Source organism: Podarcis bocagei (assembly GCF_964188305.1).
Source record: "Podarcis bocagei genome assembly, chromosome: 4".
NCBI lineage: Eukaryota > Metazoa > Chordata > Lepidosauria > Squamata > Lacertidae > Podarcis > Podarcis bocagei.
The window spans coordinates 83,826,665-83,850,940 of record NC_138128.1 but is presented as its reverse complement, the minus strand read 5'-3'; the positions used below and the strand labels follow the sequence as shown (position 1 = coordinate 83,850,940).

At 40.1% G+C, this 24,276-nt stretch overlaps 1 protein-coding gene and 1 long non-coding RNA gene across 4 annotated transcripts in view; one reads left to right on the top strand and one right to left on the bottom strand.

The window, feature by feature from the left end:
• The window catches only part of CSGALNACT2 (chondroitin sulfate N-acetylgalactosaminyltransferase 2), a 33,293-nt gene extending 9,406 nt beyond the window's left edge, over positions 1 to 23,887 (top strand). For both annotated transcript variants that reach the window (XM_081191326.1, XM_081191325.1), the window contains exons 2-8: positions 3,727 to 4,968; positions 14,140 to 14,356; positions 14,875 to 14,976; positions 16,233 to 16,411; positions 17,558 to 17,652; positions 19,972 to 20,053; positions 22,329 to 23,887. In XM_081191326.1, the coding sequence (XP_081047452.1) occupies positions 4,311 to 4,968; positions 14,140 to 14,356; positions 14,875 to 14,976; positions 16,233 to 16,411; positions 17,558 to 17,652; positions 19,972 to 20,053; positions 22,329 to 22,621 (1,626 nt within the window). In that variant the 5' untranslated portion in view covers positions 3,727 to 4,310 and the 3' untranslated portion in view covers positions 22,622 to 23,887. The remainder of the gene's footprint in view (positions 1 to 3,726; positions 4,969 to 14,139; positions 14,357 to 14,874; positions 14,977 to 16,232; positions 16,412 to 17,557; positions 17,653 to 19,971; positions 20,054 to 22,328) is intronic.
• LOC308585606 lies at positions 846 to 4,819 on the bottom strand. 2 transcript variants are annotated; one of them, XR_014007529.1, is made up of 3 exons: positions 4,680 to 4,819; positions 1,314 to 1,441; positions 846 to 1,235 (listed from the first exon to the last, which is right to left on the bottom strand). It is a non-coding gene; the product is annotated as an uncharacterized lncRNA (long non-coding RNA). The 2 variants fall into 2 exon arrangements; XR_014007530.1 differs by having other exon boundaries at positions 1,320 to 1,441.
• Positions 23,888 to 24,276: the final 389 nt, after the last annotated feature.

Below are 24,276 nucleotides of genomic sequence, written 5' to 3'. Positions count from 1 at the left end.
ACTGTGCGCTTGGCATTGGTAACTTCAAGACTGGACTACTGCAATGTGCTCTATGTGGGGCTTCCCTTGGGCTTTACCTAGAAGATTCAGCTGGTAAAGAATGCAACAGCTAATTTGTTGATCCTATCAACACCAAATAACAGCTTTGCTGGAAAGACTGCACTGGTTGTAGTGGCTCTCTGTTGTGGAATGCTCTCCCCAGGGAGGTTCACCTGGTGCCTTCATTATACACCTTTAGGCACCAGGCAAATGTCTTCCTCCCTAACCAGGTCTTTGGCTGATTGACACTCAGTGCCCTTTTGCTGTGCTCCTCAGATGGGGTACTGCTGGGAACAACTATATGCCCCCGAGGTGCACTTAGCCTGTCCTGGAAACTGGATTTTCAGTGCTGTAGCTCCAGCCTTCTGGTATTGTTTACCAGCCAAAACTAGAAAGGCACCTAGCAAGATGATGCTGAAGACGTTTTTGTTCAGGAAGGCTTTCACCGAGGTCTCTCTACTAACAAACTACTTTTCTATGAGTGGAGAGTGTATGTTTGCTTGTTCTTGGGGATAATTCAGCATGTAGCTGCCAGCCCCTAAACACCTACATTCTGCTGCGGTGATTCAGTTGATTGTAAAAATGGGCCCAGTGTTGGAGTAGGCAAGATGAAGCTTTTTAAAAACTTCTGATAGCTGAGGCATTAATTTTCTCAAGTAAAAATCATTCTGTGATGGTACAAACTCCATGCTGTCTGGGGGCACCCACCCGCTGTGCTTCTGTGTGCATTCCTGACACCACCTTGGGGTGGCTTATTTTGCTGTGCTTCTGTATCAAGAGTGAATTATTTAGTTTCACTCAATGGCAGAGACATAACAGAATTACAGGCCCCTAGCAATGTTTGATTAGAAGGGGACAAGGCTAGAGCAGTGAATGAAGCAGTGAAAGCAGCAAACAGCCATTTATGAAGGCAAACAATTTTTTGTGTTCAGCTGAGTCTTAAATTTATTTTTAAGTCTCATGTCATGACCACTATTAGTGGGTCTTGGCAAAGATGTTTACTGTTTACAAAGTTTACTGCAGATTCCTAGTTAATAAAGTGAGGGTTGCTGGAATAGTAGCAGAGGATAAGGCATTTGAAAGGAGGTTCAGTCAGTGCAGTAGGGAAGGATGAAGTGATATAGCTTAATTTCAAATTAGGACAGACTCAGTTTAACCTGTGGCCTGTTCATTATCTTCATAACCACACTTGCTACCTTTAAAAGAACAGAAATAATGAATTCTATGCTCTGCATCCATTGTTGGAGGCAGTCTGATTCCGAATACCAACTCACCCTTACCAGATGACTTTGCAAAATATATGATGAATAAACCAGTGATCTCAAGCCCATAGCGGATTGGGGGAGGAAGTCTGAAAGCTTTTCTAGTAGGTCCCATGAAGATTCATGAAAGCTAACATTTCCTGGAAGTAGAATAAGAATTTTGCTTGAAAAAATGTGTCACTTTCCAAATGGCAAAATCAAGGAAAAGTCTGGGAACATTTTTCTCTTGGAGGTAAAATTGCTGATGATCTTAAACTGAGTCAGATAACCACAGAACGATGAAGCCAAAGGACCATTTTGTAGCCTAAAAAAACACCCTTAAGATAGTTTTGGGAAATGAAGTTTGCATATGTATCAGAAGGATATATTCAATCACACCATTATTATGATAGAAGTGTTTGGTTGTCTAACAGAAGCCATTATTAATTTTGTCTGGCTTATCTTTGCTTTAGAGTATGTGAGATTCTTTTGCAAGAAGTAAAGTGGTTATCTTAGTCATACGTAGTTGCCATTTTTTTGTCTTGCATTTTGTGGGAATTGTACTAATAAAATGCCCATAACAGGCCATCAGGGGATGCTGGTTTAAAACTTGGGACATCAAAGAGCTGAGTCTTAATCATAACTGGTGAGCTGTCTGGGTCTTTGTGTGTTTAGAGGTAGAGTAGGTCTCATAAGAAGAATCAGCCTCAACTGAGAGCCTGATAAAGATCCTTTGGGTACTGGATCTGTCCCTTGAGCTGCTAGGTTTACAATGCATATTGGTTTACAGTGCTATTGCATCTGTGTAGTCTGCCAAAGTATTCAGTTTGTTAGATGATGGCTGCCAGCCTTATTCTCTGAAGAGAGGGATACTTGCTTCTCAACTCTGAAGTGTGTTTGGAGGTTGAAGTGACTGGTTAAACAATGCTGTGTTCTTTCGCTGTTCTTATATGTCAATAAGCAGAACGCTGTTGTCAAAAGGATGTTCTCTCAAACTTATGCTGCGATGGTTTCCCCAGAAACTCAATGGATTGTTTCTATGTTGCTATTGTTAGCCTAGTCTGTGCTTGAGGTTTAAATAGACTGAGCTTTCTTGTTCCTGTTCATTCTACTCAGATATGAATATTTTACAGCCTTCAGTTAACATGGTAATGCATACAATTTCTGACTTACATGCCTTAAAAAAATCTATTCCAGAACAAAATCCGATTGTCATGAATACTTATGCCTTTGCAGCATTTTGAGTGGACTAAGAATGTTTTGAACAGAAAACGTTTTTGTTAAATATTTGAAAGTGGGTTTAAGCCCTGCTGCTGCATTCCCTCCCCCAGAATTTGGAATTTCTCTACACGACCCCTAAATCTGCTCTGTTTTCCTTCACCCCCCTTAAACTTGTTATAATAAATACTTTTTAAAGTCCTTGCATTAGCGGAACTGATTAGTTAGATACAGCCCATAGAGATTGGAAGCTTGGTGTTGGTTTTTTGTCTCATACTTATCTCCTAGTTTGGTACATATGATGCGTTTTGTTTCTTACATCTTGATTCACCACATCTGGACTCTAGTCAGTGACTTGAAGATACACCTGGTGTTAGTTACTTCAGTATGCATGTAGATATTAATTTATAATTTTATCTGACCCTTCCCTACGCCCAAAACACTCTTCCTAGTGGAAAGGCCTTAATACTCTGACAGGTCTTCAGAGATAGGTGTTTGTCAATTGCGGAGGAGCTATTGTTAGTACATCTCTACAGTGCTTTTAGCACTTTGCATAGGGGTAGTTTTGTTAATAGGTTCTGCTGAGACTGTTTTAGGATTGTGGGAGGGTTGGTCTTTACCTACCTGCAGTTATGTAAGTCATGCAAGTTGGAAGGCAACCCTCATAGTTTGTTGTTTTAGAACCATAAAGCCCCTCTCAAAATACAAGTGCACATTCTAATATTTTTGGAATTCTAAACCTCATATTTGACTATCCATTTTTTTACCTGAAAAAACTACAGGTTTCCTGTGTACCCTTTTCAGAAGAAGGTAGATGTTCCTGCATGGTGACAGAAAATATAATTGGAAGTATTAGTTAAATTCACTAACTTCTTAATACATTGCCATTTAAATAAAAAACTGGTTATGATGCATTCCAGAAATGACAAAAATAGCAGGGGAAAGAATTCTGACAACCACTTATGTAGCTGGAAAAAAAGCTGTTTTTTACTAGTCTGTTGGATGAGTTTGTTTCAGACATTTCCACAAGAAGGAAATCACTGGTGTGTAACCCAGTAGAAAGAATTGAAGGTTTACAACCCGCCCCTGTCATGGGCCATCGCAGAAAAATAAATTTTGTGATTCATCATGTCTACATTTTTAGGATATTAAAACTTGCCTTCGTGTGTTTTCCAGATGTTTGCCTGTTTTGTAATTCTAACTGAGTGTACTTTTCATTTAATTCTAGGCCCTCCCTTAATTTTGCTGACTCAGATTACAGATTTCCAAGACGGAGGAGAGAGAAGCATAAGCACCGGAGGAAAATATCCTGCAGACTGCCCATGAAAATTACTATTGCTCAAATATTTATGGCTCTTATGGTGGTGCGCAGATAGTGAGAAAAAATATTTTTTAAATTCCCCCACGGCTATAAATTGCAAGATTTTTTTGCTTTATACTTATCAGAATTTGATACGTTTTCAACTTGTTGTCTTTGGAATACAGAAGCATAGCAAATTCACTACACCTCCAAAAACATATGTTTAGACAAATTGCCCTGAAAGTAATGGGGGGCTGTATCTAACTGTTTAGACTGTAAATGTTTGCAATAATGGAAGTTGTAGCAATACTGGGATTTGCTATCTCTGCAGTATTGCTTGAGCAAGACAACAGTTGCAAGTTTCCCCCCTTATTTGCCTCACACAAATGGATGTATCAGTAGAAATAGTTTTGGTTCAGCTTACAAACAATTGCTCCTTTCAGAAAATACTAGCAAGACATGACCAAAAACATCAGCTGTTTTAGTTGGAATACAACTTAAGTGCCGTAAGAATGCCTAGAAGAGGCATAATATTTCAAGCCCGAACTCGGTGGCTGTTGGTCGGTCTTGCCTTGCTGTTGAGTTTGTTGCTGTTTATGTACCTCCTTGAATGTGCTCCACAAACGGATGGCAATGGATCACTTCCTGGCATTGTAGGGGAGAGTTTTGGCAAGGAACACTACCAAGCCCTCCTGCAGGAGCAAGAAGAACATTACCAAACCAGAGCTATGAGCCTCAAGCGCCAAATTGCTCAGCTAAAGCAGGAGCTTCAGGAAATGAGTGACAAGTTAAAATTGTTACAGGAGAAGAAAACCCCAAGAGTCAACAGCATGGGCTATCAAGGCACCAAAGAACAAGCACCCAATGATCTCCTGGAATACCTGCATTCTCAAATAGACAAAGCTGAAGTGAGCATGGGGGCCAAGCTGCCTAGTGAATATGGAGTCGTTCCTTTTGAAAGCTTTACTTCCATGAAGGTGTTCCAGCTGGAAATGGGGCTAACGCGACACCCAGAGGAGAAACCTGTCAGGAAAGATAAGCGAGATGAATTGGTGGAAGTAATTGAGGCTGGCCTTGAGGTAATCAATAATCCAGATGAAGAAGATGGTCAAGATGAAGATGACGGAATAGGGGAGAGACAGCTTTACAATGAAAACGATTTTATAGAAGGTACTTTATGCATTTTTGAATTCTAGTTCATAATATGGTAGTCTACACCAAATGGCAGAATTTCTGAGACTGAAGACCGGCTTTCCCCAACCAGGTAGTCTGTAGATGCTTTGGACTACAATTCCTTGCTGCATATGACCAGGGATGGCAGGAGTTGTAGTCTGAAACATCTGGAGGATGTAGAAGGTTGCAGTAGGTCATTAAATAACAGGTTTGGGGGATGGCACCATGAAATTGCAAGCACTGCCCTTGACTTGTGTGTGAATTTCCCTATATCCTTTCTACCTGCGGAAGCTTCCAACACTGGTTCTCCAAGTGAGTTTCTAAGCATACCCAGTTTACTTTAACTTGTGTAGCCTTTGCATCATTACCAAGCCAGATAGAGGGCGTAAGTGTGTAGAAGGTAAGGGCATGCACTTTTCTGCGGCTCACTCCTGTCTCCTTAATCCCGATTCATCCCTTGAGACTGAACCAGCCTTGTTTTATGGATATCCCAGGAACGATGTACTTTTCTTTACTGGTAACTGCAATGATATCCGGTGGAATTCAGTGTCATGCTTTGATTAGCATTCTGTCTGTGCAAGCATTTTGACTTGCCACACAGAAAGTTCCCCGTTCTCTTGCCCCCATGTGCTCTTCTCAGGGTTTTTACCCCTCCAGAGCCAATTTTGGGAGGTGCGGGGTGGGGAATCCCTGTTGTGCATGTGGAAGACTTGAAACAGGTCTTCCACTACTAACAGGGCTTGCTAGTTAAATCCCACCCATTGCAGTCCTTCTCTTATAATATTTACTCTGTTGCGAATTTAAGGATTAATGATAACTACAACAGAAATCCAGATACTCAATCAAAGCAGGAAATAGTTACTGGCCTAGTGTTTGTGATTTATTTAATTACTTGTTTATTAAATTTGTATACCATCCTATATACCTTCAGGTCACAGGGCAGTTCACAGGATAAAATCACAATATAAAAAACATCAAAATAAAAACAAAAGCAACCCAATAACACCCCATCCAAAAAAATTCCAACCCACATTTTAAAAGGGCATTGGATGTGAATCATGTGAATTGGATGTGAAACATGATGTATTTCATGTATGCCCATGTGTGTGTAGAGAAGAAGCATTATATTATTGCTCAAGAAAATGAACAACGGTTAGAACCAGATCATTTATATGGTGTAAATCTGCATGAAGCAGTTGGAATGGTGCAGATTTGACAACTGCCAGCTAAGTAGTCCAGTTGAGGGTTAAAAAATGAAACAAAACAAACAAAAACCTTAAATCATTATTCATTTTTGGATCAACTTTTACAATTCCAAATTTAACTCTATTGCTGTCGTTATTTAAAGGAGAGAGACTATCAATGACACACTCCCCTGCCTGATGAAAATATGTCATAAGCTTAAACATTTCTGGACTTTACACTTTTGTGTGTTCCATCCCCCCCCAAAAAAAATAAATCTGACTGGCCTGAAGTCTCAGCATTCTGTTTTGCATGCACAACTTGTGGTGTATCACTGTCATATGTGTTGGACTACTAGGAGCTCAGTAAACCACCTGAGGGTTTTTCCCCCTGCTTACCATGGTTTAAAAAACAGGGAAAATTGTCCGGTAGCTGGTGGGTTGCATCTTCTCTGGTGTGCAGGACTGCCAGTTATTGCATATGTATATAATATATTGCTTACTCATTCAGTATTTTGGCATCTGATTTATAGGAGGCCACTTCATACCATGTCAGAGCATTGATCCATCTAGCTTAGCACTGTGTGCTCCAGACGTGGGGGGACCTTTTTCAGCCAGGGGGAAACAATCCCTTCTTGGCAACCTAATGATCTGTAGGATGAAAGGGAAGACACTCACAAATAAAAAGCCCATACAGTGTCCTTGGCCACCTTGCAACGATGAGACAAACTCAAAACCCTGCCCATAGTAAACTTCTAAAGGAATTATCAAGTGCCCTGGGAATGAAGCAGAAAAAAAATAGAAGTCTTTTCTCAGAGGAAGAAAACCTTTGAGAAATTGGGAGGACAGATATCAGCATAGAACTAAAACCAGGTAAATACTGAAGTACTGTACGGGGGTTAAATATCCCCCTCACCCCCATAGACAGCAGCTCCATATTCTTGACTTCTTCCCCAACCCCTGTCCACTTTCCACCAGTCCAGTAACAGATGGCATATTTTTTAAATCACAAGTTGGCAGGAGTACTTCAGTATGTCTCAGGCTGCGGTATAGTCCTGTAATGGGGGTAATAAGTTACATGCAGCACTCAGCATTTTTAGAGTAGTCTGGTGGAACACATATTAGCGATCCCAGACTGGGTGTACTTGAAACTTCTCAGCTGAGTTTTCAAACCAGTACACCCTGTGCCCCAAAACGTAGAAAACTGCTGTGACCACCCTTGACTGGCGCATGAATATATTCACTTGTTTAGGAATCTTTGCAGTTCATTATTCTTAGGCTCTAAGAAACTTAACAATGATGGTTTCACTTCATTGCTAATTCTTTAGGCAGAAAAAAAGGTTTTTCTTTTTCTTTTGGATGCTGTGTCATTGTTTCCAAAATGCGGTCAAAAATATGGCAATGATTTCTAAGACTTATTGAAAATGTTCATGTCTAAGATTGCCTTGAGACTGTCATTTTCAAGAAATTGCACCACAGTGGTAAGTACTGCTCTTTTTTTATGCACCTGCTTTGTCTCTGTCGTCATGTGTACTTGTGCAGTTTTGTGAATTGCTATCTCAATCTTCAGGTCTTGATAATTTGTTTGCTCCATGAAGGCGCCCATGTTGGCATATTGTTGAATTCTACATAATGTATGTGAAGTGCTTTGAATACCCAGAAAGCACTCTGTAAATACCAAGACTTTTACATATGCATTTCCCTTAGGAGCAATGCCTTCAGAACAAAGTGAGCATGTTCTCTTCATGGCCACGTGTCTTCAATGTTGGGTTATAGTTGCTGTTGAATCATTCTGCAACACTTAAAGGAAAATCACTCTGGGCAGTAAATCATTAGAGTAGGTTAGTAGCTGGCCGCAGTAATGCTACATCGCCTCTTTTCGGTACGTTTCTTTTTTTTTTAAGGCAGTTAGTCTGCAGTTTATAAGATGAGGAAATAGCATTGACTAAACTTTTTCTGGCAAGCCAACAGAAGACTTTTTTTGGTCAGAACTGAGCAACTATGGCAAACAATGACTAAATCTTCCCCTCTTAATATTTTGTTCCCTTTGGTCGTTTCAGTATCTTGTATATCTGCTCACTTCATAAAAATTGTTGCCTGGTTAGCTTGCATCAACAAATGAAGTAGTTTTCCAGACAAATTCAACTGCTTCACTTGATATTCTTGCCTTGTTACTTTTTTAAAAAAATGAATTTTAAATAAGAGTTGTTCAGCACTGGAACAACTAGAATTCTATGATTCTATACTTAAAAGCACTTTTAGGGATTAATCACAAATGTTTAACTCTTAAGAACTGTGCACATTACAAACACACATCACAACGGCAAGTAACAGTAACCTAAAGCATATTTTTTTAAAAAATCGAAATTGGCATCTTTATCAGAATATTTAGGTTTTCAAATTTTCAGTAAGCAGGCAGTTGCCGTTGTTAAAATACCCATGCACAATTAAAATTATTATCCCTTAACTGTGACTCTGTCTAATGATATGGAGAAACCGAATTCAGGTTAAACCATGAGATCTCAACAGAATTTGGGTTTGAAGTTCTTTGGGAGTTGTAACTGTAAATGCAGTGATGCCAGTATGTATAACACCATAGCAGCCGGTAGGCTAACCTGTGTCCACTCAAACAACTCAACAAGAAAAACAAAACACCTTCGAGAATTTGGCTAGATGCACCCAGACACCATTCAAGAGTTAATTGCTATGGATTTTCCCCATCACCACCAGCAGAATGCTGGTATTTCTGATTTTTGAACTTATAAGCAGGTTTTAGTTGCGTTGTCAAATAATTTGTTTCACTCAGCCACAGAATAGTTGTTTCTAATTTGGCCATTACAACTCCTGAAATTCCCAGCCATTTCACAATAATGGCTTGTGGCATTCTTTAAGTCATACGATAAAGACAGAAAATTGCAGAGTTCACTCTATGCCCATCCAAAAATGCCTCATTTATTTTTTTAAAAAAGCAAAACAAAACACTGAAGAAATGAGAATAATCAGCAAGGGGGAGGAGGACAGAAATCATCTGAGCAGTGGAAAGGCCTCAGTAATTCCAGTAGTACAGACAGAATGTGCAGCAAAACATAGACTGCCACTTGAGCAGGCGAGCAAACATTGGGATGAGGTATTTGTGCTTTTCCCTGTTAGCTACCAAACCAGTTAAAATGAGTGCAATGTATGATGGAAATAATCATAGATAGGGAAGCTGTTGGTTTTTCCAAAACTCATTTCCCTGTGTAGTTGAATCCTTCATGGAAAAATAGCCTAGGGATTAGTCAGTGAACCACTCTGTTGCAAAGAGTGTTGGGTGATGTTTTTGTTTTTTTCCAGAAATGTTTGCAATCTCTCTGGCAAATTCGTTTATAAACTCTTGGGTTTAAAATATTTTAAGAGTTCATTGCTCACTTGGACCCATTCAGTTTTAACAGCCATTTAGCATTGCCATTTCCCCTGATGAATACTCTTGATTACCAAGACTACCATATACTTGGTGTGGGTTCAAAAATGATATACCAGTTGATAAGTTTGCAGCTTGCCTGGTTGAAGCCGGAAACCATTACATCCAGAAAATGTATCAGTTTTATTTTATTTGCTGATTCAGCCATTCTGTCATAACAAGTTTACTGTACAAGGAGTTTGATATAAATATTGCAGCTGTTAACCTTGAGAAATAAACATGGAAATAAATGGACTGCTGATAGTTTTCAATGCATACCAGTAGTCTTTTGCCTGCTTTTAAATTTCCAATGTGTTTTGAGCAGGGCCGGGGGTGCAAGGGGTGTGGGGCACTCGGGCGCTGAATTCTGGGGGGTGCCAGGCTCCCACCACTGAAGCCGCCTATATAACAATAATAATAATAATAATAATAATAATAATTAATAATAATAATTTATTTATACCCCACCCATCTGGCTGAGTTTCCCCAGCAACTCTGGGCAGCTTCCAATCAAGTGTTAAAAACAATACAGAATTAAATATTAAAAACTTCCCTAAACAGGGCTACCTTCAGATGCCTTTGAAAAAGAAGATAACTGCTTATTTCCTTCACATCTGAAGGGAGGGCATTCCACAGGGCGGGCACCACTACCGAGAAGGCCCTCTGTCTGGTTCCCTGTAACCTCACTTCTCGCAATGAGGGAACCTCCAGAAGGCCCTCGGTGCTGGATCTCACTGTCCGGGCTGAACGATGGGGGTGGAGACGCTCCTTCAGGTATATAGGACCTAAGTGTATTGTATTGAGCTGCTATGCGGCAGCAGGGTCAGCGACACCTTTGACACGACTGATCTTGCGCCACCTGCCTGGCAGCAGCAGGCAGACAGACAGGCGGCGCGAGATCAGTCATGTCAAAGGTGCCACTGACCCCGAGTGAAACTCGTATATGCACGCTTGCAAGGGCCCTCCCAGCTCCTCTAGAAATAAGGTTGCTCCCACAATGAAAGGCTGCCCGAGATGGCTCTCCTACACATGCGCACAATGCCTGCCCGTCTCATCTTTCAGACACCTTCCTATGACCGTAAGCACATGCACATTGATAGCATTGTACATATTCTACAGGAAACTGGATATACACATTTAAAATTTGTCCATTCAGATTATGTAGAAAAATCAATATTCCTTAAACGTCAGTGAATGAATTAGCATAGTATATTGCAGCAGAACCAAGCCTACATTGTGGAGGTAAATTGTGGCCATTTTTAATTAGGCGGTCTTGGCAATTGCACAAGTTATTTGTGTTTGGGGTAGGCTGATACGTTTCTAAGAAAGATTGGGAGCAGAAACAAATTCTTCATACTGTTAGAATAGCTGATTTGAGTCTGTTAGTGAAAGGAACACATAACGGACTCTTAAAATGAACCCCGGTTCAGGTGATGTCAGTAAATCATGAGCTTTGCCAAACTGCAAGCTCAGACATTGGAGATGGGATGTAGTTTTGAATGGTAGTTTGCCACATAGCAGTTTCTGGATTTTTCTTCACAAATGCCATTTCAGCATAAAAGCAAGAGATAGAAATCCAGAAGTTATTTTTTCAGAAACGTCTGTTAAGAGGTCTGAATGCAGCCTATTTTCAGACTCTTAAATTATTTTTGGTAGGGGCATGGTGACCTAGTCCTCAGTGGACTGAGTAGCTGAGCAGAGCTTTGACATCATTAGTCTTGACGGGATCTGTAGAAATCCACGTAGGACTGGTGATTAATTCTCTAGCAACTATGCATGATAACTCTGTTTGCTCATAGAGAATTATAATCTTCTGACAATCTCTGCAAACTCTGGGTGTTTCTCCCCACCTTCAACCCTATGCTATGCATATTTACTTGACAGCTGTGCATTGGACTTTTGTGGGACTTAGTCCAGGGGATACTTGTATAGTATTGCAGTCTTCAGGTATCTTAACACTTTCAAACTACCAGTACAGAAAGACAGGTGTTGTCTTTATTCTTATTCCTTTTGGGTTTTTAATCATTAATGTTGTACAGTCATACCTTGGGTTAAATATGCTTCAGGTTGAGCGCTTTCGGGTTGCGCTCTGGGGCGACCCGGAAGTAACGGAATGCGTTACTTCCGGGTTTCGCCGCTCGCACATGTGCAGACGGTCAAAATGACGTCACCCGCATGCGTGGATTGTGTTTGCTTCAGGATGCAAACGGGGATCCGGAACGGATCCCGTTTGTATCCAGAGGTACCACTGTATAGTGTTGGCCGCATTATTGTTATATGTTTGCTATTAACTAGAAATTGTGTGTGTGTGGAGGGGTGTTAAGTGGAATGTAAGTTGAGCAGTAGGCCTGGGCGATACATTGATACATTGCCTGGAAACCTGTTTAAAGTTAAGATCGCAAGAGCGATTCCAGAATTTTGGAGCAGGAATCCCCGTGTTTGCGTTTGCAGTGTCACACGGTGCCCTGGCTGAAGTGCTCCACTCAGAACAACGCTACCTGCCTGGCCTTGTTGCCAGGAAGCAGCAGGAGCTATGCACAGTGATGCTGATCATCTGCATGGCTGGCAACTGCCTCCTACTTCCCTGCCTCCTTTCCAACATCATAATATATCGGGATATCACAAGTTTTAGCTGGCGATATATTATGATATATTTCAAAAGCAAATTTTCCTAGCCCTGTCAAACAGTTAATGTGCATGACAGCTAGTCATTGCGCACATTCACTTGGCTTCATGGAGAATGTGCATATAATGCTTCCATGAAGAAGGAATAGTGCACATTTCCAGGTCAATATGCATAATCTTCAACAGGCCTTGGAGAATGTGTGCATATTGACTGCTTGTGTGTTTCCCACAGGCATTTGGTTGGTCACTGTGAGAACAGGATGGGGGACTGAATGGGCCATTGGCCTGACCTAGCATTATTCTTATTAGGTTTTTTCCCCTTCTTGCTTTTTTTGTGTATTTTGTGTTTTTATCTTGTATTTTTAATTTGTGAACTGCACTGAACTCTGCGGATGTAGGGTGGTATACAATAAATAAAAAAAATAAAGTAAAATAAAACCTTTTTTCTTCCAGTAGTTCCCTGGAAAATATTTGGCCAAACTGTCATCCTAGCTTCTCCACTGATAAATATGATATAGATTTTAGAGAGGCTGTTTTTTCACAGCTCTATGAAAAACTGTTCCCTTAAACTTACCCTTTTGATCCTTTCCAGTTAAGCAAATATTTAACTCAAAATTTTCACTTTGAGCAGCATTTATAAAAATTTCTGCAAATGACAATAGTGTTTGTTTTAATTCGGTTTACCACAGTTCATTTTCTATCAAGGAAATTGATGGAGAGAAAATTATTTACCTCTTGCAATGGTAATGCATAGCTGGCATTTTTTGAGGCCAGCTATGGAAATAGTTTGCTATACTATTTGGTTTCTGTAATGCATATTTGCTCTTTGGAGGCAATACAAGTTTATTGTCAGTGTTTGCCAAATTTGTCATCCTTTGGTGCAGGACTTCTAAATGCTGGCAGATTACATTAAGGATACGGGAACTAGTTAGAGGGGGGGAAATGATAATGCTTTCTAGTACTTGTTCCTTTGCACCTTCTGCTTCTCCCCCCCCCAAAAAAAACCCTGAATGAATTATGTACACTTAGCCTTTGATAAGCCTAAAGAAGTAGCATATTTTTTCTTTTTCAAAGAGAAATTGGGAATGGTCGTTTCAACTGCTAAATCAAAGATTGCCAACGGGTACTTTTATAAAAACTGTATTTGGTAGTAATTATAATGAAAGCTTTCTTGAGAGCCTGATGTTGCCAATAAGCAGGTTAGACTTAAATGAGTACAAATTTGTTCTATGAAAGTCAGCCAGCTGATTTTAAAGTATTGATCTTCTTGAAGAAGGATCAGTCGCAGCTTAACACAGTCAAGCCAAGTCATCTGCTTCTTAGTGTAGGACTTGACCTACTAAGCATCTTAATCTGTCAATAAAATTCTACAATAGATAATGACGGCAGGAGTCTGATTTTCATTTTGAACATTGGTTACTGCAGTCTCTCTCTCTCTCTCTCTCTCTCTCTCTCTCTCTCTCTCTCTCTCTGCCCCCTCTCCCTGCAAGTGTGCAGTTTACAACTTGGCTAGCATTTTGAGAATAGGAGACACACTTGGGATGGTGCTTTTGTTGCAGAAATAGTTAAGGAACTGCCTTGTAGAATCAGATCATTGTTCCATCTGCTGTGACCTGCAGCAGCTTGTCTAGCATTTGGCTAAGGTCTTTTCCTCATCTTGGTACTTGAAATACTTTAAGTGGAATTACGAGGGGTTGAATCTGGGGTTTATATATGAGAAGATTGTGCTCTGGAGTTCCTTTCACATTTTCAGTCTTGACAGCTGAGTTTGTTTGTTTTTCTACATAATAATGTACCTGGCTGAGCACCATCCTGAATATTGACACTCTCCTCACAATGTATAGTAATTCCTGAAGCAGTGGAATTTGTCACTGAGTTTAAAGTCTGTGACTGAATCAGTTCCTCCTGTAAATTGTTCCTAAGGTTATTATCGTACTGAGAGAGACAAAGGGACACAATATGAACTGTTCTACAAGAAGGCAGATGATATGGAGTACAGGCATGTCACACTGTTTCGTCCATTTGGGCCCCTAATGAAAGTGAAGAGTGAAACTGTTGACATCTCCAGGTCAATAATAAACATCATTGTTCCCCTTGCTGGAAGGACGGAGGTTTTTGCACAGTTCATGCAAAACTTCAGGTAAGTGCTTCAGAAACTAGGCCCTATACCAATCCTATGTAGTCATTTTCTACAGTAGAAGGCAAATACAGTGAATCTTCCAATCAGCTATAACGCTTAGTGGTATTGTAGAACACTGGTAGTTCCAGTTTGGAGAAGCATCTTCTGAGATGCTTTTTTGCCTCTGAAATATAGGCTAGTGTGCAAAATGTGACCATAGATTGCTGGAGCATTTGGTACCTGATGTGCAATGGATTAAATATTAGCCACATCTCAAGAAGCAGTAAGGGGAAGAAGGCATAAAGGATGAATGAGCTGTGCCCGTTTGTCATTCATTTATAATGGACATCACACCTATAAGCCTTTTATTCCCGACAGTGCAGTGACTTAGTGATTAATTTGATCAGATTGATTTCTAGGATGCAATAGGTAAATGTATTTGCAAATAGAACAAATCCAGTATGCGATATTTGCTATTTTAAATTACATAACGCCTTGTTAAGCTATTGCAATACCAAATACTTGTTTTGCTTCTCCAGGGAAGTGTGCATTAACCAGGACAAGCGAATTCACCTCACAGTTGTATATTTTGGACATGAGGGGCTTTCTGACGTCAAGAGCATCTTAGAATCAGTTGCTAGGTGAGTTGAAAAAGTTCAAACTTTTGATTATGTAAAAAACAAAGCAGCAATTAGCTGTTTAAATTTGTCTTAATGAGGTGCTGGTATAATGCTTCCCCCCAGATAATGCAATGGGTTTTGATGACTGGCTGGGGTTAGTAGAAAACCTTGCAATGTTATTTGCATTTTAGTGAGTAAGTAGCAAAGTTTTTATTTTTCTGAATTTATTTTTTAGCAAAATCAATATTCTACTGTTCCTTTGCAAGAAAACACATTGCAACAAACCACAACAAACACAAATCAATGCAAAAACCTCACATAAGAATAAACAGCCTTTGTTTAAAAAAGCAACAACCAGAGGGGGAAAAGACCCCAAACTCAGCAGCAGCAGCAGAAATAATAGAATCAGCCATTACCAAAAGCTTCCCAAAACAGCTGTTTCTTTATTTCATATAGCTGTATACTGCTTAATACCAGAGTAGTCTCTAAGCAGTTTCTAAAAAGATGTCACCTCTAGTAGTGTTGAGGCCAGGTTGGCATTTCTGGGGGAAACAGTTCACAATGACTGTATTGGGGAAATCTCTATATTCGCTGAATTCATGTAACTATTAGATAGCTTTTTTGAACAAAAATCTGTGGTAGCTCTAAGATTTGCTGATGTGGCAATTTTTTCTAAAGCATAAAAATATCCTATGCCAGTAGGAGATTTTAAATGACAAAATAGAGGATGCTGATAAGCACTCAAGAGACTTCCATATGTGTTTATGGTTCTTTGTTCAAAATACATCTACATTGGTAAACGGGGGGTTTTTTTGGGGGGGGGAGTGGTAATTTACAGCATACTTATTGCAGGCAAGGTGTTTCAAGTTTTTCTTGAAACTATTTAATTTAGTGGTAGAAGTGAAATCTTGCTACCATCTTGATCCTATATATTTCTGTTTCATATCGGGGAGAAACTCTTTTTACCTGGAGCAGAATATAGAAACTAAAGATAAAAATGTATTGACTTGCAAAGAAGGCACCAAGAGTTCTAGAGTTCAAGTGCCACTACAGATAACACTCTAATTTGTGAACTAGTTGCCCTTGCTTCTGACAGAATCCAACAGAAACATATCCCAATTGGCAGCATCCATAAGTGCAAAACCTATTCCATAAAAGAGATAGAGCCCAGGCTGTGTATGAAGCATAGTTTGCCAAGCTGAAGCTGATGTGTCATAAACTGAACATTTTAACATCACTATTTTTCTATGTTCCCACCCCTCTTTTTTTTTTCTTAGAGAGGCTAACTTTCATAATTACACCCTGGTTTCTTTGAATGAGGAATTCAATCGTGGTCGGGGACTAGATGTGGGTGCCAGAGCCTGGGAAAAAGGCGAGGTCTTGATGTTCTTCTGCGATGTTGATATTTATTTCACAGCCGAGTTCTTAAATAGCTGCCGCTTGAATGCTGAGCCAGGTATGTTCACACTAGGTTTCTAAAGTCAGCAGAGGCAGCCAAGGCTTCTGGAAAGTGGGAGGGTTGCAAGTCCCACCAGCTCTACTCAATACTGCTTCTCAGTGCTCTTCCCATAGAAGTGTCTGCTATCATCCATGATAGTTAAATGGAATGAAATGGCTCAGAGGCAGGATTCCTCCACATACCAGATCCTGGGGACAAATAGGAATGTTGTCTCTATGCATCACATGCATAGTTCCCACTGGCCACCATGAAAAGCATAACACTGGGATAAGTGTGGGCAGATAATTTGTTAGGGACTGGAAATTTGAGTATAAAACCAAGATGGGAACTGAGCTTCAAATAGTGGAGTGGCATAGGCCACCTGGTAGAGCATTCAGCGCTGCATGCAGAAGACCCCCAAGTTCAACTCACAACATCTTCCATTAGCACTGGAATGTCTCCTGTCCAAAACCAGAAAGCTGCTGCCACTCACGTAAACAGTTATGAGCTACATGGACCAATGTTCTCACTTGGATTAAGCAGTTTTCTATCTTCTCTTGCCCAGCACCCCCACAGGCAGGGGACAACCCCACTGTGCATCTTTAAACTGGCACTGGACCTCTTCATTAGATCCTACGTAATAAATAATTAAATCTTGGTCTCCCCAAGATGTGACACTCTAATCACTATCCAACACCCTTGGCAAGAGCCACATCTGGAATTGGGCCAAAATTTACAGCAATGGCAAAGACTATACCTTTTATTTTAGAGGGACGTTGAGGTTAGGAGTCATGTGTCTTTCACATACTGGTGTTTGACCCTTTTCGAAAGTTTTATTTATAGTTACCTTCATCAGAACGATCTCTTCCAGTCAGAAATAATTTTGAACACTGTTGCTTTTAACTCCTCGGGTTATTTGATGCTCTCGTTCCAGACCCAAATATAATATTTGGCTGTGCATGCTTGGTTCCATTCCCCCTTTGTGCTGTGACTGATGCATAACATGGGTTTTTTGAGCAAAAGTCTTAAGAGGCAGACTTTTTTCTTTTCTTTTGCTTGTTAGATGGATTACTGTTTAATAAAAAAAATAGAGGAAACGTGCAGCTGCTTTTTTCTGCCCAAAGATGTCCCATAAGGAGTAACAAATCTCTCCTGTCTCTGTAGGGAAGAAAGTTTTCTATCCTGTGGTATTCAGCCTTTATAATCCTGCCATTGTCTATGCTAATCAAGATGTGCCACCCCCTGTGGAGCAGCAGTTGGTAAGTGACTGGAGTTTAAAGAAGCTTAAAAACCTTGTTCTCCATATTAACCGTAGCAGCTTCAATGCAGTGTTTGATGGAAGAACTGTTTATCGTGGAAAGTAAGTCCTTTAAATTTAGCTCTGTTGAGCCTTCTCCATTAAGCAGAGAGGACAAGAGTCAGATCAAAAGAAGAAGAAATTTGAAATATTTAAAACACTGCATGGGATGATGAAAACTTATAAATTAAACACTCGTTGAAACATAAAACAAATGTGTAAATGAGCACATTCATTTACATGCCATGGAGCATGTAAATCATTAAATGCTACGTAGGGGAAATTCAAATGTGAAATAAATAGAGCGAATAAAGATTTCAGCAATTTACTAAAGAACAATCAACTTAGAAGAATTTGGAAATAAAAATAATTAACCAAACAGATACTAGTAAGCCTTAAATTGCATACTCCTTAAATGTTCCATAGTCCAAAAAGCTTCCTAAATTCCCAACAATTCATCCGGTTAACCTAAAGATAAAAAATGGAGAAGGAAGATTATAGCTTTATCCACATATAGACTGGTGCTAATGCCAGTTATCCTCTTCATCATCACCATCATCTTCATCATAATTTTTTTTTGTATCTCACCCTCCCTGGCCAAAGCCGAGCTCATAGTGCCTAACAAGTAAAAATAGCACAGTGTACAAAAAATCACAGTCAATTAATTAAAATACATTCTAAAATCAATTCAGAATTAAATTAATGGCAACCATTGGGCTAGAGTTCTATGGGGATTACAGAAAGAGAGAGGGGGTCAGACTGTGCCTTGGCCAAAGGCTTGGCGGAACCGCTCTGTCTTGCAGGCCTTGCGGAAAGATGTCAAGTCCCACAGGGCCCTAGTCTCTTGTGGCAGAGTGTTCCACCAGATTGGGGCCACGGCCAAAAAAGCCCTGGCTCTGGTCGAGGCCAACCTAACCTCCCTGTGGCCCCGGATCTCCAAGATGTTTTTATTTGAAGACCGTAAGGTCCTCCGTGGGACATACCAGGAGAGGCGGTCCCGTAGGTACGAGGGTCCTAGGCCGTATAGGGCTTTAAAGGTTAAAACCAGCACCTTAAACATGATCCTTTACTCCAGAATTTACCCCGCACTCTTCAGTAAAAATAACAATAATTCAGCAGCATCTACAAATGGTGCATGCAAACATCTTGCAAAGCTTGCAGAATTTTGTGTTCAGCTTTTTTTAAAAAAAAAGTATCAGAGAGTCAGTGGTCAAAGGTGAAGGATTCTACCACACCATTTGCAGAAAAAGAAAATGGCATGTTCCTAATGATACATGGTGTTTGCTTCATTAAAGAAGAAAACAGAGAAACATTAGATGAGGGCAAAACTGGAAATCTGTTACAGTATAATGTGTAGCGCACTGGCTGGAGTACGAGGTAGGCTAAGGTCCTATTCATGCTGCATGTAAAGCTGTCAAGTAGGGAGCTTCCAAAGCTGAAGGCCTATATGGTCAAGGAAGGCTGCTAAAGCTGGGGATCACACAGGAAGTTCATAGAAGGCCAAGGAGATAGAAGAAGAGGAATTGCGGTGTGTGTATCTTTACACAGGCTGATTTGATTACTTTGCACCTACTTCTGCCTGCCAAATGTGCCTATGGAAGTGCCGCCAGCAGCATCCCAGAAGCATAAAGCCTTCAAACTGAGCTTTGCGGGGCTGAGCCAACCCCGGATCCATTAAATCCTGTGTTATCCCTGCTGCTGCACCAGGTGTGACCTGGGCCCAACCAGGGCACCAGCTCCAGGCTGGCGTTGCAGTCATTCTGCCACTGCTTCTTCATGAAGCCAGGCTATGGGCGGGGCGAGTTAGGATTGCTTCCTTAAGTCTCACTTCAGCTTGAACTTGATGGGACAACGGACATGGAAATCCCAGCGAAAACACATTCAGGGCACATTACGACCGTGTGTTGTTATAGAGAAGCGGGTAGTCTGCATGCCAGTGTTGCCTGTTATGCCTAGTTTTGCCTTGATGCCATTGTTTCCTTTTGGCACTGCAAATTTTTGTATGATTTCACTAACACATGCATTTTTATGGACACTGTATCCCGACGTATGCATTTTTGTACATGCTTAATTGGCTAGACAACTGCAAAATTTGAAGGACAGCTGTACTTCGGTTCTCAGATTGTTTTGGAAACTGCCAATTAGGTACCTTTAAATGCAAATCGAATTGAAATTCTCCCCCATCTCTAGTGGGTGGCGAGTGAATTGTTTACTGGGATAATTAATTTCAGATCCTGCTTCTTTTCAAAATGCCTAAATATGCATACTTTTATAATTGTAGGTGCACAAAAAGGATTCTGGATTTTGGAGAGATTTTGGTTTTGGAATGACTTGTCAGTATCGAACAGATTTCTTGGCTGTTGGTAAGATGCTTTGCTTTATTATTTTTGTCTTGGATTTTGTCAGATATCCTCTGTTTACTGATTGACATGGGAATGTTGCTTCTTGCTGGATATTCTGCACAAATACCCAGCTCTAGTGACTCTTGCTCTCACTAAGGAAGAAAAATGATTTCTTCCAGGAAACTATTACTTTACATTATTTCTGTCCGGCCTTTCAGTCTAAAGACACCCAGGGCATACTTAATTAAGTCATGGTTCTTGAACTTTGTAGGAAAAAAATGTGTGAGTTATTCACCCATTCGGTTTCTTACTTGAGCATTTAAAAAGCTAGCACAAGCCTCACAGCTTAGTTTTGTCTATATATGTTGGCACCACCTTGTGGCTTAACTGAGTTTTGATATTGTGTAATAGCTTTATGTCTTATTTTAGTTACTGTACAATATTAATGCTGCTTTTAAAAAATGCAGTAGCACTGCACCAATATTTTTGTGTGTGTGTGTTGCCTCTCTTCATATTTTTAATTAAGGCAAATTACTATTTACTTCCTGTGGGCAGCCCAAGCCTAAGTATGTGTCACTTCTCCAGCTTCTAGATTTTTTTTGTTCCCTGTCCATGAAAGATGAGTATGTCCATAGTGCCATAGGATTAGGTTATCTAAAGAAGAGGAACAATTCCTAGGGAAGGGATAACTGGAGGAGACAAATAAAGCCAATTCAGTGGAACAAGAGTTTGGAGGGAAATCAGAAACCATTCCAAAGAAAAAGAGAAAGGAATAACCACTTTTGCTATAGAATTCATCAGTCTTGGTAATTTTGTGTGTCCCCACTGATTGTTGTTTGGCTTTGGGGCCTTAACTAAATCTTGCTGATTTTTAAAGGAAACTTTTTATTTCAAAATTTGACTATTGCTGACAAGGAATTGCTCTTTTGCCGTGTCCATATTACAATTTTTTTTGCTTTTAAACAGCTCATGTTTTTCTATAATCTGGACTTCTCAGTTTATTACTTGTATCTTGTTGTACACCTGTGCTAATTATTTTAGTATTTTTTCTGCCAGAAAGGGTGCATTTTATGCTACTTCTGTTCTTTGTGCAGTGTTGTGTTTAATACTGAATTTTCTTTTAATGCTTTTAATAAATAAAATAAATGATAAATTGCAATGACTAATATTTCTTTGCTTTATTGCTTGCTTTAACTGCAGTTGAAAGTAGAGGGGATTGTTGAATGGGAAAGTGTATGTATAAATGGCAGTGCTTTCTTGTAAAAAATGTGTGTGTGCATGTTCATAGCTTCCCTTAATGACTCTGGAAACTAATTCTTCTCTTTCAGGAATAAGATTTTATATGACATCAGGACCTGAGTACTAGCATGTGTGTAGCTATAGCTTTCTTGCAGAGCTTATAGGCAATTGTTAGCTTATATCAGGGATGAGGAATATGTGGACCTCAAGAGATTGTTGGACTCCATTCCTTTAATCCCTTACCATTGGCTGAGGTTGGTGGGAACTGGAGTTGAACAAACTTTGGAGGGTTATGGGTTCCCCATTTTTGGCTTTCACCTATCTTTAAGTTACAAGAGTTCTCGGACTTCATTTTTTGCCATCTTCATGTTTTAAAAATGGCGAATACAGTGGTACCTTGGGTTAAGTACTTAATTCGTTCTGGAGGTGCGTTCTTAACCTGAAACTGTTCTTAACCTGAAGCACCACTTTAGCTAATGGGGCCTCCTGCCGCCGCCGCCGCACCACCTGAGCACGATTTCTGTTCTCATCCTGAAGCAAAGTTCTTAACCTAAAGCACTATTTCTGGGTTAGCGGAGTCTGTAACCTGAAGCGTATGTAACCTGAACTGTATGTAACCCGAGGTACCACTGTAACTGCTAAAGAATTAGCAGCAAGATGGTGCACTCATTGTGCAGATTTTTCATGATTTCTGATGGATCTAGATTCTGGAAGCTGTTCACAACTGAGGACAACAGTTGAATAATTCCAACTAAAATATAAGATGTGATCATCTTTGTTAAACAGGTAGCCCTTCTTTGTTAGTGATTACATACATAAAATTTTGTTGACTCCTAGGTAATTAGAATCTGAAGCTCTTCAGACAAGGACTTGCCCTTTATTACCTAACTTGCAGCTTGAGATCTCTACTTTGAATTATCTTTTAACCTTGTGAGTCCTGCTGGTTTATCTTGCTTGGAGATATAGGATCTTGAAAATGAATGTATCTTCTCTACACCTCTGCTTGTGAAGTAATTTGATTACAGCATTTCTGATTTCTGTCTTTGATTTATTGCAGGGGGCTTTGACTTGGAAGTCAAAGGCTGGGGCGGAGAAGATGTCCACCTTTATCGAAAGTACTTGCATGGTGATCTAATTGTGGCCAGGACCCCAGTCCCTGGCCTCTTTCATCTCTGGCATGAGAAGCATTGTGCCGATGAACTGACTCCGGAGCAATATCGCATGTGTATCCAGTCTAAAGCCATGAATGAGGCCTCTCACTCTCACCTTGGGATGCTGGTGTTCAGAGAGGAGATTGAGACCCACCTGCGTAAGCAGGCGTACAGGACTAACAGTGAAGCAATAGGTTAAAATGACCCTCAGTGCAATCCTAAGACTCTCGAGCTGCTATGAACCAGCATCGTTTTGAAGCCTTAATTATAACTCAGCTAAAAACAACAACGCAGTGCCTCTCTCTTGCTGAAGATGATTTCAAAGATCTTTCTCTGGCCAGCTGTTACCTACACATTGCACCAGATCAGGCACTTGAGCGAAAGGAAGCATTTCAGTTTGCTTTTAACATGTCTAACTGCATGGGGGGTTGTGGGCAAGGGAACAAGAACAGAGTATATTAACTTTTCTGCATCTAGATTTTTCTTTTAACATTTTCATTTTTCAGATTTGCATTATGTGGGAATAAGAGTCACAACTGAATGAAAAACTGCCTTCTCCACTGCCTAGCATTATTCTGTGCTGCTTGCTTCACTGTAGTTTTTTTAGAAAGGGACACTATAAGTACTTACGCATTCCGTGGGAAGAATAAAGCCCTGAGGCAAGAGCCCGTGGAGAATTATATGCAAAAAACCCCCCACCATGGTATGTTGTGCAGCCAGAATCACTGAATTCGCCTTATTAACCATCAGGTACATAAATCAACTTGCAAAAATATGTATTTAAGGTATTTAAAAGAAAGGACGTTGAACAGTTTACAATAATAGTGCATTTCTGTTCTTTATTGGATTGTAAATGAATTGAGCTTGTATGCTGTCTGCTTATCCTAGCTACTGGCCAAATAATTTTATTTTTTTTTTTTGCATGTTTTGGGATGTAGAAAGAAATGCTGTCTTGAACATAAGCAGTTCATTTCACTGCCTCATTATTACACTTCTGATATCCTTTGTTCTTCAGGTGAGTGTTGAAGTCTCTGTCACTTGGGAGAGGGGACAGGAGGAAAGACGGCAATCGCTTGCTAACTTGGGGCTGTTTTATTTTACTTTTGGCACTGGGCACAATAATGTCTCCTGCTTAGGCTCCATTGAAACGAACAAGAGTTGCAGAAAAGCAGAGCTGTGCTTTTGTGCAGTCTCTTATCCGTTTTGAATGGGGTCTGCGACAGGAACACTGGGAGCATTGTGCCAATTGAATTTGTGGGCAATGAAAATAATACGGCTTTTAGCTCTGAAAGACTATGTACTGTTTGAAAATAGTTCTGGACACTGATCTTTTTTAAAAACATGTAATTTGCCTTTATAACATTGTGACGAACAATGTAACTTGTCTGAAGTGGAGAGAATGTAATGCAAGTTGGCTTGCTGTTGTCTTCTCTTTATAATTAAATTGAATACTACTGTGTTTTAATATAGGACTGGTTTCTTGTTTTGAGGTCATGAAGCAATGTGCTACAGCCCTAAAGTGCATTGTGAATGCATATAGTGTAGTGTGGCCAGCAAAAAAGAAAGCAAATGTTGTGTACTTCCAAAGATACAAGTTATGACTGTAGATTGAAGATGATGGCATATCTTCTGTGAGGAATCGGATGCATCAAAATCCAATCGCATGAGAAATCAGGTGCATAGTTTCTGTTACATGGGATGCTGCAAAGAACAGTCACAAAAGGGTTTGTTTGTTTTTAAAATCAAAGTGGCACCTGATATTGGCGCTGTTTTTCCTGCCCATTTCAAATAAAGAAGAATAATGGATTGAAGATGGAGTTGGGAAGCCACCCTTATTAGTTAACTATCTACACC